The sequence below is a fragment of the Trichomonas vaginalis genome, chromosome IV (genome assembly GCF_026262505.1).
Source record: "Trichomonas vaginalis G3 chromosome IV, whole genome shotgun sequence".
NCBI classification, from domain to species: Eukaryota; Parabasalia; order Trichomonadida; family Trichomonadidae; genus Trichomonas; species Trichomonas vaginalis.
In genome coordinates, this window is record NC_067206.1 from 19,734,869 (window position 1) to 19,750,491 (window position 15,623).

Consider the following 15,623-nt stretch of genomic DNA (forward strand, 5'->3'; position numbering starts at 1 on the left):
ACTTTCCTTTAATAGTTTGTGACCCTGAACTAAATCCAGAACTTAACGTTCCCAGAAGTTCAAACACTTGCTGTTTAATGTATGTTGACCATATAACATTACAAGACCTCATAAAATATCAAGGTGTCAAATGTGAAGTGTTGCAAGGATACTATTACGATGGAAACAGAGATATTAGAATAAGAGATGAAGTAAAGAAGTTGTTTGAGTTAAGGTTAAAGTATAAGAAAGAAGGAAATCCTTTGCAAGAAAATATAAAGCTCATTCTGAACAGTATTTATGGCAAAACTATTCTATCTCCTATTGAGTCAAAAATAACCATAGTAAATGACAAAGATGCTATAAGATATGCCATCAGAAACTACAACCATATAGTGAAGTTCGAAGGTTTGGATGGTTCAGATAAAACTATTTTCAAGCTAACGAAAAGCATTTGCAGACACTTTAACTTCTGTCCACTTGGTGTTAACATTCTGTCTATGTCGAAGAGAATAATGTGTGAAGTATTCTGTACTGCTGAGGACTTAGGAATGGACATCTTTTATAGCGATACGGACAGTATGCATCTCTACAATGAAGATATCCCTCGTTTAGCTGAAGAGTTTGAGAAACGTTATGGAAGAGTTCTCATTGGTAAAAACCTTGGTCAATTTCATAGCGACTTTGCAGAAATCACACCTGGAAAACAAAGTTTAGCATACAAGTCAATATTTTGTGGAAAGAAGACTTACATAGACTTACTCACGAATGATTTAAATGAAGTTGCATTTCACTGCAGAATGAAAGGCGTGAAGCAAGATGTTATTGCTTTAACAGCTAATGAAATGTTTCCTGACTCTGTTCAGTGTTTCTATGATGAAGATAAAGGTTTAATGGTTCCGCAAGGAACATATGACAAAGACTCTGAGTTCAGTTTAATGAAACTTTACAAAGCACTTTATGACGGTCAAGAGATTGGATTTGACTTATGTAAGTCATGTCAACCTTGCTTTGAAGAGAAGTTTAACTTCTCAATAACGACTAAAACAAGCTTTATTCGTAAGTTGAAGTTCTGAGGTCATTTATTTTTGTCAGCAATGAGGTCATTCGTGATAAAAATAAGCCGCTAGCGGCAAGGGCGAAGCCCATGTGGTCATTTACAATACTGCGATGGTAGAGTTTAAGAGTTGTGCTTCAATGTAGAGACAGTCCTTATGGTCTGGAGGTAAGAACACTGGGCAGTTATGGTCATGAGTGGAGAACATGTCTATCCAAAACTCACGATTGAAGCCAGTTAATTTATAGTATTTAGGATTTGGCAGTGGTGAAGTTCTTGTATGACCAATGAACTCATTTTCAACTCCCTTACTTAAGTTTGAATATAATATAGCTTGCTTTCTATCCCAAATGCCTGGAAATCTAATTTCGGAAAAATCATTTTTCCTCGGAAGCATTGCATCATAATTGAAAACATTCTTGAAATCATCACTTGGTTCAGAGATTTGAAATCTTATACGTAATGGATTTTCTTTCTTTTTAGCGACTTCATTGAATGGTGAGAATACAATGAATTGACAGTCATGAGTTCCATCTTCATTTGCTACAAACTCGTAATGAAAAGCTTAATCTTTCTACAATTCCTTCTTCTTTCAGTTGTGCAAGAAACTCACGTAAAGGCTGTAAAGTTTGTACTTCAATGTTAAACTTCTTTTGAAAATTTTCGTAAAATGTAATTATACAGTCTTCTAACGTTGTATCGTCTTTAAAGTATTTGTATATGTGAATGTTTTGGGCGCTTAAAGACTGTTCGTCATTTTCTATCTCGACTTGAAGTATAAAGTCAACCTTTCTGAAAGCACGTGTTATATACATATTTGTTATGCCAATGTACTTCTCTTCATTTATGTTCACAATCCAGTCTGTTGGAAACTTAAACGTTACTCTGTTCCCCTTTATTTTGACGTCAGGGTTTTCACTACTGAACGCAACAGATAAAGGTATTTGTCTATACATTTAATTCGGATAAAAATAAACCATTTACTCTTTCTTTGCTTCAGCTTCTTTAGCTTTTGCTTCAGCTTCTTCTCTAGCTTTCTTCGCCAGCAAACGTGGGTTCTTTTGTCTTCCAGCAGCTAATGCAGCAAGTTGTTTTTCACTAAGTTTTCTCTTTGGTCTCTCTGGCTTTTGTTCTTGTTTTTGTTCCTTCAGTTCGGATAAAATTTGCTCACGAATTTCTTTCTTCAATGCTTCAACATCTATGACCCCTTGGGTCTTGTCCGTAGGGCTTGTCTGAGTCATTTGACTGCAGATAAAAAACAAAATTAAAACTTTAACCGATGTAAAATGAGCTTGTCAAAATCAGAGCGAGAGTCTATTATATTAAATGACGCAAGAGGAATACAACATCCTTTCTATTACGTAAGTCAGAGTAAAGATGGTAAAATATACGTAAGAAAAAGAAAGGTTCCATTAGCGAATGCAGAAAGCGACAACATTAAGGTGTATGGCAAGGGTGAAGTCCACGAAGCCCATATAAAACCTTCTGTTCAAACTGAAAAGTCAATAGAACCAGAAGAAAAAAGCCAGATGTACTTTCAATAACGAACCAAGAGCTTATTGCAAAGTTCGTGAATTTCATTGAAAAACAAACCGAGTCAAAGAATCCTGACCGCCAGTGAAAGAAGTTGAGACAAAAGAGAATGTACAGTTCATTGAAAATGTCAAGAAACAACTTCCACCACGAATGCCAAGAAGAAGAGTGAGAATAATGAAGTAAATAGATATTTTTATCTGAAGTAAATACATGCAGAACGAACAGCTAAACGAATTTACTCCAGCAGAGCATATTCATCAGATTCGCTCATATTTCGATATCATAGACAATGCAGTTCAAATTGGTGACACTAATAGAAAATATTCTGACGCAAAGATTCCATCACAACCTGGAACTGCTAAAGATAACACATGGGTAACATTCAATCTCTCACCTCCTGGTGAAAATATGTTGGACCTTTACAATACATTCATTACGTATAAAATGGAAGGTCAATTTATTGTAGATAAAGAAATTGGTTCAGGTTCCAATAAAACAAACCCACCAGGATTTTGGATTGGTTTCGATGACGCTTTCTATGCAGTTGCTGGATATCAAATCCTTGCAAATGGTCGTATCGTATATTCTCAAGACAACGCAAGAGAAGAAGCATATATAACTTCAAACTCACAAACTACCGAACAAATAAAGAAAGTAGATGTTTTCTCAAAGACTCGACATGAAGATGTATGGAGTCATTCGGGAACATGCAGAACAGGACAAATTGTTAGTGGTCCAATTACAGCAGGAAAATCATTTGATTTTAAGCTTCGTTTAAGAATTCCTGTTAGAAGATTCCTTCCATTAGAAGCTATTCGATTTATTCCAGCTTTTGCAGGAAACATTCAGCTTAAAGTAAAGTTCAGTAGCGACGCCTTACAATGCACATCTATATCTGTAAATGATATCATTGCTTTCAATCCAACTCTTAAAGTTGCATTTGCTTCAGATTCAAATCCACCGACAAATAAATTTGTTCCATGGAATGAACCATTCACTATGATAACGAAGGCAGTAGAAGCTAGTGGAACAGTTACTATTACAACTGTAACCCAGCAACTATTTCGAACAAAGATGGATTTTAATGAATGTTTCATTCATCCAAAGTCATTCTCTTTAGACCCTAACATTTATACAGAACTTGTAGAACATTATACAAACGAGGCTTTATGTTTTCCTGTTAAAGTTATGGATTGGATTCCTATGGACGGTTCATTCTCAAAGAATACAGATAGTTCAAGTGCAACATTTACAGCAGCTTATACGCCTATTAATGTTAAAAGTATTTGGGCACTATTTAGAAAGAAAGACAACTATTATGTTAATTTTGAGAACCCTAAGTTTAAATATCTTCAGCTTTCCATGGGAGCTTATGGAAATATGCCTGCAGAACCGAAAAATCATATGGACCTGTATTTTATGAAATGGTTGCGAACGCCTGCAATACAAACAATGATATGATAGGATTTAATGAAGATGTTATGAGGTCATTGGTGGATGATGGTAGTGTGGAACATAAATGGGATAGCTATGACAACACACATTTCTTATGTGGTTTTCCAACAGAAGTGGACTTTTGCTTCCAGCAAGGTCAAACATCTACTGCTCCAATAACATACAAATTGTCTGTTAAAGGACCTATTGAACTAGCAACTGAAAATGTACCAAAGCCACTTATTGGATTTATGAGGGATTGTTGCTTTGCCATTCAGGTGCGTGCTAATGGCATCCCCATAATAAGATTAGATGACTATAACTTAGCTACGGACGACGGTGAGGAATAAAGGATGAACGTTTATTTTTAAAGCTTATAAATGAGTTCTTCATCAAGCTCTCGTGAACCTTCACCATCTATGAAACAAACTTTACCAAACGATTATGGAGCACCTATTGAATATTTCTTACGAGCTGCACAATGGCAAAGAGCAGTCTCACCAAGGTTAGGTGTTCCACCAGCTCCTGTCAAAAATAGCATTTGGTCAAGTCCTTATATAAGATATGGTCTCCCACTAGGTTTGCTAGCTACAGCAGGAGCAGTTATGATGTTGAAAAGAAATAAAGCAAATGTTGTAAATAATACTGAAGTAGCTGAAGTTAAACAAACTCCAACACCTTCACAAGCAAAAACCTTCAATGACTCCTGAACCTATGGAAGTACAAACTCCTGTTCAAAAGTCAACTCCTAAACCGACTCCAACATTTAAACCAGAACCTACTCCTCAAATAAATCGTAAAACTCCTGTGTTTCCTTACTGAAAAAATAACGTTATTTTTATTTAATATTAAAATTTTTATTTGATTGAAATGACAAATAAAGTCACTGAAGCAATGAAACAAAAGTTTTTGGTAGAATACATTAAATCAGGACGGTTCCAGAAGGTTTTTACATTCATACTATGAAGGATGGTAGAGTTCAGTTTAGAAAGATAAAGCAACCATTAGATAAAGAAGGAATTTTGAGAAAGATTAAACTTCATGAGGACAACATTGCTGAACTTAAGAAGAAGTTAGAAGAGTTGGAGAAAGGAAGAGAGTTATAAAGCAATGAATTCAACAGGGTGAGAAAAGAGGTGAAAAAAGAGGTGAGATCTCACCACTTCACCTAAATTTATTTTTGTGCTATGTTTTCATACGTGTGAGGGTGGTGATATCATTAATTTTTAAGTTTATTTTTAAGTTTATTTTTTATTTTATTTTTATATAAATGACGAAAACTATTGAGATAACAAACTACAACGGTCATGAGTTCAAGAATTTGTTCTTCGTTCCTCGTGAAAATACATTCTATCAGATACGAGGGAGAAAGGGTAAAGTTAGTTTGAGCGTTTATGAAGGAATGAAGAATGGAAAGTTTATACAAGCATACGATACAAACGGTAAGCGTGTTTCATTAGCTTTGTCAAAACTTACAGGTATAAACTATGACAGTGATTTTGACCTATATGAAGAAGAAAGTGAGTCAGAAGATTATGAGCTGTTATGTGAAGCACAGCAATGGGAGGAGTTGCAATACTTTTGTAAGTGAGAACGTTTATTTTTTACATTAGTGAGGTGAAGTGGTTGGTGGCTTTGTAAATATTTAAGGTTAAGTTAGTGTTGTTGTTTGTGTTGTAAAATATACGTTAACGGTTTTGTAAAGTGTCAAATTCACATATAATGGGTAAGGGGGCGCGCAGTGCCTCCGTACACTTGACTTGTATACTAACTGTCATCTCGAAAATCGATTAACAAGACAATTTCCCAAACATCTACATACAAGTAGATGATGGTAAACCCATTAGAGTTGTTTTGCTATGATTCCTCCAATCTTATGATGAGAAAAATCATATCAAAACAGCTCTAATCGAACATTCTACACAGCTTAGCATCCAGCTAGTTCCAAGTAATGCGATTACAACATCAACGGCCAAAGCCTTTCAGAGTCCTTTAATCATTTCTTCTCATCTCAATGTGAAGTGGCCCCAAACGAACTACAAGCTGACGTTACAACGCATTACAACCCGGTTAATACGAGCATATACATTAGAGCTGCTTTGTTATGATCTCCCTCATCAATTGATGAGAGATCTCATTATGAAGCAGCTCCAATCGAACTAAAAACCTACATACAAATGAGTGAAAACAAATTCATTAGAGTTGTTTTGCTTTGATTTCTCTCATCAGAAGATGAGAGATACCAGAACAAAACAACTCTAATCAAACTTTCTACACAACTCAGCACAGTATCAATGCAAAGTAATGCGTCTGTATCGTTAACAAGCAAAGTTGTTTCGGGTCCTTCCATTTTGGAAGAATTCGGAACAACTTTGCGAATTGATAGTGTAAACCCATATACATGAAAGCGTGCATGCATAAAGACAGGTATTGTCAGCAATGACTACCTGCCCAGCTATGAGTGATCAGAGAATTACCATCTCAGGCTTTTTGAGAACGTTTCAGCCAGGACCCTCGTATGTTGACTGTGAGAAAGGCATCCTTTATCTGAAATAGATGCTTTTCCAACAATCAAATTCGAAGATCTTCGACGTTGTTGTAAAAAGAGAAGGAGAAGGAAAGAAGAGGAAGGAGAGGAAGAAGGAAAGGAAAAGAAGAAGAAGAAAAAAGAAAAAAAAGAAGGACATATTAAATATAATGCGCACTTAATAGTGCCGAGGCGGCGGAGCCGCCGAGGCGCGATTTTTTTGACCCTATATTACCGCACGGCAATGTTTTTCTCGATTTTGTACAGCCCTATCTTAATGAGAAATAAAGTATATTAGAGGAAGTTTAGAAATATTTTGATATTGATATATTAATATAATGAAGTATTCGAACAAAGGAGTTTACAATTACAATATACTATGACAGTATATTGTAATTGTAAACTCCTTTGGAAAAACAAATTTCGAATGTGACATTCGTGCCACAAAGTGAAAGCTTTTCTCGAAAGGAGTTTACAAATGCAATATAATAGGATAGACTATTGCATTTGTAAACTCCTTTCGAGAAACAAATTTCGAATGTGACATTCGTGCCACAAAGTGAAAGCTTTTCTCGAAAGGAGTTTACAAATGCAATATAATAGGATAGACTATTGCATTTGTAAACTCCTTTCGAGAAACACATTTCGAATGTGACATTGAAAACAAAAACCGCACCAAATTCACGATTTGTGCCCATATTTGCAGGGTCTTATCACTAGACCCTGCAAATATGGGCACAATCCGAGAATGTTGCTTTCGATGTCGCATCGAAAACAAAAAGTGCACGTAATTCACGATTTGTGCCCATATTTGCAGGGTCTTATCACTAGACCCTGTAAATATGGGCACACTTCGAAAAATTACAATTCATTATTTGAATCAGATTTAATGTAATCATATATATTTGAAATAAACTAACACATATACTATACAACATCTGTACATATATTCATTAGTATATTTCCACAAAATTCATATAATTTGGGAAAAATGAAAAGAATGTGCGTGATGTTCTGTCTAAAACATAAATAGATAGCACATCACGCACACTCAAGACATAGTAAAGACGTCCTATAAATATGAACGTCTTTACTATGACTTCACCCCGGGATAACCTCGATGCAAGGAAAAGTGGAGCAATCCACACAATTGCTCCACAATTCAAGTTCATGTAAGGATAGAATATTAAATATTCTATCCTTACATGAACTATTCCTTGCTTCGAGGTTTTAGTTTTAGATTGTGCGTGCCATCCAATCCTAAGCACAAACGGATTGCATGGCATGCACATATATACCATAAGAATGATATCACACGAATTTTATTACCATAATACGATTTTTTTGGTTTAATAAGATGAGATTTAAAAAACTCAGCTATACTCATTTTGTTGTACAAAATATATATCAATCATATAAAAACCTAATAATATTATTCCGTTTTCTGAAAATATTTTATATTTATTGAAATTCGTGAAATATCTTGATCAAATTTCATAATTCTCACAAAAACACATTGAATTCATATGAGCATAGTTATGTAAATATATGATATAGTAATTATCTCATACCGAAATGGCTCACTAAAAAAGTGACATTTTTGGCGCCAATAATTTTATTTTTCTGATTCTTTCTATTTAGATATATTTATTTAATATTCATATTCCTTTATATTGCCTCATATTATTTCCCATTTTTAATCATATTATACAAATCTTTAATAATTTTTAATGTTTTGAGCTTCAAAATCTTGTTCTAACTATTTTCATTCATATATCATAGAAAAAATTAAAAAGTTTTTTAGAAATAAAAATGTTTGTATGTAAAGTATTGAAAATATTCTAGATGAGAAGACATTCTCCAGAAGAGATTGATATTGATTGGCTTTGTGAAGCCACCACAAAATCAAATAATGGAGTTAAGTTAACTGATATTTGCGCGAAAGCTAAAATAAATCATGAAGGCAGAGTTATATATAATCATACTATCTTAAAGTATTCCTAGAAATTTCCAAAATTAACCGAAATATAACTGTACAGAATTACTATTTTCGAGATAAAATTCATATGGAAATACTAATTCATAACGCTTTATGTTATATAAAATTTAATTTATAAAAATTTCAAAATAAATCAAATTTAACACAATGAATATAACTGCAATCGAGGTTTTTGACGATTGATTCTTACGAGAAGTTTTCCAAACTTTGAGTTAATGTCTTGACATTAACTCAAAGTTTGGAAGTCTAATAAGGGGAATTGTAGGCTATGAGGTACTGATTATATATCAGTGCCTCATAGCCTGCAATTCCCATTAGAAATCGGAGAAATTTTGTCCACATAACTTATGATGCGGACAAAGTTTCTCCCATTTCTACTTAGAATGAAAGGGCAAGAGGTATATAGGTACACTATATATCTCTTGCCCTTTCCTTCTTACCTAAAGACTTCCAATCTTATTTTTTTCCCCAATTTTTCCCCTAAATTTAAATCTTATATAATATAAATAAAATGCATAATATCAATCACAAAAATTAATGTTTATTTTTTTAATTAAAATTGCCGCGCTATTTAAGGTTATCTGTCACTTTTTTTGTTAGCCATTTCGGTACGAAACATATATGATATAGTAATAAAAATTGTATATCTCAATTTCGTTTCAAATCTGAATGTGATGCTCAAAGCATATAAGAGATAGAAACTTATTAATTGTGAAATATGTGGGTACTAGACAAGTGTATTTTATCTGTGATATTATCTCAAAATTTGATAAGATATCAAATAATAACTTACACAATATACTTCAAGACTCAAAAAATAATATAAAAGCAGAACCTTATAGATGAGTTATGATATATTGCCGTTTCAGTTTTTAATTTTATCCAATATTCGCAAAGTACCCATTTTTGCAGTAACCGCCGCCACTGCAAAAAATTTGGGTTCGACCCTCATTTTGCTCATGGAATTCATCACCGATATCAACATCTTATCACCAATGCAGAAGTTCATTGTTGAACAGCGCCTCGCAGTAGATGACACAGGTGAGCATACCACCTATGAAAAGATAAGAGCTGCTTTCGAAGAAAAAAAAATGAAGTTAGGTTATCCTGATGAAAAAGTTTTATATAAGAATAATATTACAACCTGTTTATTAGATATCGCGATGGGCTACAGGTGGGAAAAATCTGCAAGTCTCGGAGGAAGACGCTTTTACCTGTGTCCAAAAGACGATTCCGATTTATGCGACGAGATTCGTGCAGATAATGCTAAAGGACAGTTACTTGACAGAGAAGAGATCGCCGAGCTTGCTCCGTATTATAAAATGAAACGACTGAGTACAGCTTTCAAGTTCCTGTCTTCATGTGACTGCGATCTTGAAACTCCCAGCCTTCAGTGGGTCAGTCTTTTCCTTGACCGACATGAGATCCCCTACAGGAAGGTCAGGGAAATTGAACCAAAACGATACTTTGCCTGCCCAGGAGAAGAAGTTATGGCTTATCATCAAGGGGTCAAGAATCTGATGATTCAATTTGCTCGCCAGTGTATCTATAACATGGATGAGTTCATGTTGTCTTGCCTTAAGGCAAGGAATGCGGCATGCCCCAAACATGTTAAACAACTGATTTCAAAGGGTGTTCCTGGATTGCCGTACATATCGGCACTCCTCTGCCATAATATGGATGACGAGGCTGTTCCATCGTTTTTTGTGCTTCCTGGATTGAGGAATCTTCCATTAGAGTTGGACGAGTTTTCCAAATCATGTGAAGCCTTCTTTGCTTCCTCACCCAAGGGATGGGCTACTCGGGAGATCTTCCTTTTATGGACATTTCACTTAACCGAGTATTTAGAGAGGCATAGGAAGCAGATGTGTGAGGAGCTAAGAGATCGCGATACTCTTCTGATTTTGGATGGAAACATGTCTAGGGAATGTCCATTAGCACTCTCAATACTCAGACTCCACAGAGTGCATGTGTACATATTTCCAAGTCACTGCACGCATGTTTACCAGCCATTCGATATTGGCTTGGCTGGTAACGTGCGTAAGAAGTTCTCGAAGTACTATAGAGCCAAACTTCAAGAGCTTGAACAAGATACGAGACCTCATATTATTACGCAGGTTAGGTACAGCGCAATCAAATTGTTAATTGTGGCTTGACAATCTTGGGTCATTTCCATTTTTTTTTCTATCGTTCAAAAAATTTCCAAATTTTTTCTGCCAAAAATGGTATTTCGAGATTGGAGATATCTGGAGCCATATTCACAGCGGCATTTGTCTTAACCTTGTGTATATGAGCAAGTATTCGTTTTTTGCGGGTGTTGACTGCTTATATAACCTATCAAATTTTGAGATTAGGGGAAATAGGTTTAATATTTAAGGGATGGATAAAGCTTGTCTTTGTTAGTAGTGTTGAGATATTTGTTTGGGTAAAAGAGATTTGTGAGTGAAGAATTTGATTTGCATCAAAGTGCAAGAATGGATATGGTATGTATTTAATGTGTCCATATTGGTTAGATATGTGGAAGTTAGTATACATAACAAGTGTACTGAGGCACTGCGCACCTCCTTACCCTTGTTATGTGAATTTGACACTTTACGAAACCGCTAACGTATATTTTACAACACAAACGACGACACTAACTTAACCTTAAATATTTACAAAGCCGCCAACTACTTCACCTCACTAACGTTTTCACAAACGACTTCACTACTGTAAAAAATAAACGTTCTCACTTACAAAAGTATTGCAACTCTTCCCATTGCTGTGCTTCACACAATAGTTCATATTCTTCAGTATCGCTGCTGTCACTCCAATCGTCAGAGTCAAAGTCACTGTCAAAATAAATGTATGTAAGTTTTGACAAAGCTAATGAAACACGCTTACCGTTTGTATCGTATGCTTGTATAAACTTTCCATTCTTCATTCCTTCATAAACGCTCAAACTAACTTTACCCTTTCTCCCTCGTATCTGATAGAATGTATTTTCACGAGGAACGAAGAACAAATTCTTGAACTCATGACCGTTGTAGTTTGTTATCTCAATAGTTTTCGTCATTTATATAAAAATAAAATAAAAAATAAACTTAAAAATAAACTTAAAAATTAATGATATCACCACTCCCACACGTATGAAAACATAGCACAAAAATAAATTTAGGTGAAGTGGTGAGATCTCACCTCTTTTTTCACCTGTTTTTTCACCCTCTTGAATTCATTGCTTTATAACTCTCTTCCTTGGTTTCTTTTTAGTTGCTTTCTTCACGTCTGTCTCCAACTTGACTGTCTTTCTTCTTCGTCCGTAATGATACCAGTTACTTCCACCAGTCAATGGGTCAAATGGTCTTTCGTAAGGGTTTCCATACATTCCATAGGGACCATACGGAAGAACTACTGGTGGAGAAGAAACATTTTCTTTAGTTCCATCGACTCTATTTAAATGCATTGTTTCACCTTTCATCTGGTCATTAAAGTCTTTTGCGTGTTTTGCAAACTCATCGTCCTTTCCTAAAGCATTTTCTGACTCAGTCGCAACTAAATTGGATGCTTTATTTATGAGCCCTATTTTATTTAATCTTAACTTCTTTGCAAGCCAGCCTCCTATCTTTCCTTTATTTGCATCTAATGTCTTCGAAACCCTACCTCCACTCATTTTATTTACTGCGTCATAAGCTCCAAGTGCTTTTGCTCCAAATGCTAATGCTTTTGTTCCCATTGCGCCTAAAGCTGCCCAAGCTACCATTTACACCATATTAAAATCATCTCTCTTCAATATTATCTCATAAAAGTTCTCGTTACTGGAGAAAGTCAATGAAACATAAGTGTTCTCACGGGCTTCGCCCTCACCGCTTTGCGGTCTATCTAACTTCTTTCTTATATCATCTATACGCTTCAAAATGTCTGAGCAATTGCTAACATCTTCTACAACAGTTATTTCATCATGAATGACCTTCAAGAACAAGCTCATTTAATATGCTATTAAAATCATCTCAATAATGAGTCCATCCTTTCCATCTTTAGGTAGCACAACATCTTTCATTGAAGAAGGTTCGACAAGTCTTATGTTAAACTTACTGACAAAGTTTGTTATACTATAATGCTTCGGCGGCGAATACATATAGTTTGAAAGACATAATATAGATTCTTCAGCAAATTCACTTATACTGGATTTTATAACAATGTTTTCACGAGACCAAATGCCACCAATTGAAAAACTTGTAAGCAATCCTGCTGAACCTTCTACTGTAAACGTCGATGGTAACATTCCACGAAGGTCATCTATTGACATCGTTGAGTCACTGTATTTAAATATTTTCTTAAAGCAATCGTCATTATCTAACCATGCAATAGCTTTGAAGTTTTCATTCGAATATACATCTGCTTCATTAAATGTAAAACCTGACTTCTTTGCAGAGACGACTTTAAAATCTATTGAGTTTGTTTCAAAATTATATGCTATGGTAACTTCTGAAGGTAATGGATGTCCTTCCGCAGTAAGTTGTTCTCTCACTACCGTTTGAAGCTTTGTATTAAAAACTTTCATGTCATCTCCTGTATCTAAGTTCACATACACAGCAACAGGGAAACTATCTTGCTTCTTTGTTTCATCATTATATCTCAAAACATTAAAGTTCTTCAATAATATTGTTCTTCCTGCTGGAATACTTCGAACCTGTCTGATTTCAATAGCTTTCTCACCTCCTACATACTCTACCCAGTGTCTTGGATATTCATAAGTATACTGACTTTCTTGAATTTTGGTAGGTTTCATCATAACGTGTTCATAGTATATCTTTATACTCTTGTCAGTTAGACTCGGTGTTATGTTCTGAATATTTCTGACTTGCATTTTTAATGGAGATAAAATGAAGCATTTAATACATGACGTAGATGAAGGCATGAATGAAACTACAGACAAACTTAACTCTTCTCTTATTCTTCCTTTCAGTAAGGACTATGAGTTCTGTTCAAATGGTGTTTATTTCTATTGTGGAAAGATGGGTTCAGGTAAGACATTTAACCTCATTCGTCATATACTCATAACAGAGCGTTTAGGTCAAGATTCATATTATGACCAAATCATTATATCAGCAACTTCAGACTCTATGGACTCAACAGCGAAAACATTTATGTCAAAAGTTCAAGCCTCTGTCGTTAAAGTTCCAGACAGTGAACTCATTGAATTTCTTCAACGTTACATTCGACGTAAGAGAAAATATTATGCCATCGTTGAATTTATACAGTCAGGAATGCAAAAGACTTCTGAGGAGATGGAAAGAATTATTGACAAACACCACTTACGTCAATACTCAGGAGTTTACAATATGAAACGACTTACAAACTACATTCTGTCAAAACTTTCAAAATACCCCTTCAAAAAATATCCATCAAACACTTTATTAGTTTGTGACGACTTCGCTGGTAAAGGTTTAGTTTCAAAGCCTGACTCACCATTAGCTAACATCATTACTAAAGTCAGACATTACCATTTAACTGTAGCAATACTTATGCAAACATGGAGGTTTTTAGCTTTAAACATAAAACGTCTCATAACTGACTTCGTTATCTTTCAAGGTTTCTCACGCTATGATATTGAACTCATTTGGAAACAGTCAGGTATAACATTACCTTTTGAAGAAATTTGGGAAGCATATAAGTCTCTCATCTCTCCTCGTTCATACCTTGAGATTCATATCATGACTAATACCATTAAAGTCAAAAATATTCCATGGGAACGACCAACATTGTTTTAAAGTTTAACCTTCAATTGACTGATGGTAAACAAATTCCATGCATCTCTGTCGCCATTTCTGTTAATATTTTTGCTGTCATTCATATCATCCACTTCCCCATCCGTTAGCTTTTGAGGATATGCGTTAGAATAGCTGTTCTTAAATGAAGGCTTTTCACCTTTGAGAGCATAAACTCTATAACTTTCTGCATACTTTATGTTTGAACCTCCTGAGCCATCATTGACATAAATTTTTATAGGCTTCCACCCTTTGTTCATGTTCCTGCTTCTTCCCTTAGCTCTTTTGTTCAGTAGTTCTACATCTTTATACACAGCACCTGTCTCAGTGAATTCAACAATATTTTCATTCGTTAGCTTTACATTCAAACCCTTGTCGAGTATATTGTTCATTTCATACATATAAAAGGTTTTTATTCTATATGAAATGAGAAGCAAATCCATCTTAGCTGGTGCCGTTAATGTTCCAATTGAACCAACATCAAATGTTGACTCACGAACGACAAACAATATTGTCATAAAGAACTATAGTTCAGAGTGTTTGAAAGAACCAGAACCAGAGCTGAAATCCGTGAATTTAAACACAGCTTCAAACGCTAACGCTACATCAGATGTTAAGTTAGAGTATCCACCACTGGACCAAATTCTTTCAAGAGAAGCCAACGACAACCCTTACACAAATGTTCAAACAAATCCTTCAGATAACGTAGACCATTACCTTCTTCAGTTATACCAAACAATTTTACTCAAAGACGATAAGAAGCTTTTGACAAATCTTATAAGCAAGAACCAAATAATTCTAACAAAGGAGGACCTTGAAAATGTTATCTCACGAATAACAGGGAAACAATGTGTCATTGACTATCTCGACCCTGAAATCGAATGCTGCGGTCAAACTCCACCTTTCATGAAAATAGGTAACATCCGCATCATTGAAACACCAGGAACTACAGGAGTTGAGTTTAAGTATAAATATTCGAACGAGTATACAAAACTTTCAACAGAATATAAACTTTGCTTGAAATATGTTTTAGTAAATTAAAGCAATTTGTAATATCTATCCAAAACTTCTTCAACAGTATCGAACTCATCTTCATAATGCAAACCTAATCTTATTGACTTGGTGCAGTTTTCACTAACACAATATTTTTCTGTTCTCTTGACTGACATAACTAATTCATTTGTTTCATCAAACAGCAACAACCAAAGTTCATGACCTAATACATAACATTCATACTTTATATTTTTAGCTCTGAGTTCTCTTGTAAGCTGTTGCATTTAATATTTTCTAAAAAGTCAACTTCAACAGTCATTCGCACTGGTGCCTTCAGTTCTACAGGCTCTC

The 15,623-nt window shown here is 34.9% G+C and overlaps 9 protein-coding genes and 3 pseudogenes across 12 annotated transcripts, besides 7 other annotated features; 7 read left to right on the forward strand and 5 right to left on the reverse strand.

Moving 5' to 3' along the window:
* Window positions 1-5,779: part of a mobile genetic element that runs on past the window's edge.
* TVAGG3_0130410 (organellar and viral DNA polymerase type B) lies at window positions 480-1,055 on the forward strand (the record flags this gene model as incomplete). Its single annotated transcript, XM_051223915.1, has 1 exon — window positions 480-1,055. The coding sequence occupies one exon, from the start codon at window positions 480-482 to the stop codon at window positions 1,053-1,055; it is 576 nt and encodes a 191-aa protein (XP_051108901.1).
* On the reverse strand, window positions 1,137-1,992 carry TVAGG3_0130420 (annotated as a pseudogene). The gene has a single exon. A coding segment is annotated over exon 1 (856 nt).
* Window positions 2,017-2,277, reverse strand: TVAGG3_0130430 (uncharacterized protein; the record flags this gene model as incomplete). The annotated part of the gene is made up of 1 exon (XM_051223916.1): window positions 2,017-2,277. The coding sequence occupies one exon, from the start codon at window positions 2,275-2,277 to the stop codon at window positions 2,017-2,019; it is 261 nt and encodes an 86-aa protein (XP_051108902.1).
* On the forward strand, window positions 2,783-4,356 carry TVAGG3_0130440 (annotated as a pseudogene). The gene has a single exon. A coding segment is annotated over exon 1 (1,574 nt).
* TVAGG3_0130450 lies at window positions 4,513-4,828 on the forward strand (annotated as a pseudogene). Its single transcript has one exon. A coding segment is annotated over exon 1 (316 nt).
* Window positions 5,096-5,276: a terminal%2Cinverted (terminal inverted repeat of Maverick-1B transposon ID:TVAGG3_0130360).
* On the forward strand, window positions 5,277-5,597 carry TVAGG3_0130460 (uncharacterized protein; the record flags this gene model as incomplete). The annotated part of the gene is made up of 1 exon (XM_001296878.1): window positions 5,277-5,597. The coding sequence occupies one exon, from the start codon at window positions 5,277-5,279 to the stop codon at window positions 5,595-5,597; it is 321 nt and encodes a 106-aa protein (XP_001296879.1).
* A 235-nt stretch (window positions 5,780-6,014) lies between the features above and the next one.
* Window positions 6,015-6,275: a mobile genetic element.
* Window positions 6,276-6,606: 331 nt separating this feature from the next.
* Window positions 6,607-6,756: a mobile genetic element.
* A 2,005-nt stretch (window positions 6,757-8,761) lies between these two features.
* Window positions 8,762-8,963: a mobile genetic element.
* A 528-nt stretch (window positions 8,964-9,491) lies between these two features.
* Window positions 9,492-10,688, forward strand: TVAGG3_0130500 (DDE endonuclease family; the record flags this gene model as incomplete). The annotated part of the gene is made up of 1 exon (XM_001298695.1): window positions 9,492-10,688. One exon carries the CDS (start codon window positions 9,492-9,494, stop codon window positions 10,686-10,688), a length of 1,197 nt encoding a protein of 398 aa, XP_001298696.1.
* A 366-nt stretch (window positions 10,689-11,054) lies between these two features.
* Window positions 11,055-11,743: a terminal%2Cinverted (terminal inverted repeat of Maverick-1A transposon ID:TVAGG3_0130510).
* Window positions 11,055-15,623: part of a mobile genetic element that runs on past the window's edge.
* Window positions 11,744-12,271, reverse strand: TVAGG3_0130520 (uncharacterized protein; the record flags this gene model as incomplete). Its single annotated transcript, XM_001298693.1, has 1 exon — window positions 11,744-12,271. One exon carries the CDS (start codon window positions 12,269-12,271, stop codon window positions 11,744-11,746), a length of 528 nt encoding a protein of 175 aa, XP_001298694.1.
* TVAGG3_0130530 (uncharacterized protein) lies at window positions 12,497-13,303 on the reverse strand (the record flags this gene model as incomplete). Its single annotated transcript, XM_001298692.2, has 1 exon — window positions 12,497-13,303. One exon carries the CDS (start codon window positions 13,301-13,303, stop codon window positions 12,497-12,499), a length of 807 nt encoding a protein of 268 aa, XP_001298693.2.
* TVAGG3_0130540 (protein of unknown function, DUF4106 family) lies at window positions 13,395-14,282 on the forward strand (the record flags this gene model as incomplete). Its single annotated transcript, XM_051223917.1, has 1 exon — window positions 13,395-14,282. The coding sequence occupies one exon, from the start codon at window positions 13,395-13,397 to the stop codon at window positions 14,280-14,282; it is 888 nt and encodes a 295-aa protein (XP_051108903.1).
* Window positions 14,279-14,680, reverse strand: TVAGG3_0130550 (uncharacterized protein; the record flags this gene model as incomplete). The annotated part of the gene is made up of 1 exon (XM_001298691.1): window positions 14,279-14,680. One exon carries the CDS (start codon window positions 14,678-14,680, stop codon window positions 14,279-14,281), a length of 402 nt encoding a protein of 133 aa, XP_001298692.1.
* On the forward strand, window positions 14,706-15,320 carry TVAGG3_0130560 (uncharacterized protein; the record flags this gene model as incomplete). The annotated part of the gene is made up of 1 exon (XM_051223918.1): window positions 14,706-15,320. One exon carries the CDS (start codon window positions 14,706-14,708, stop codon window positions 15,318-15,320), a length of 615 nt encoding a protein of 204 aa, XP_051108904.1.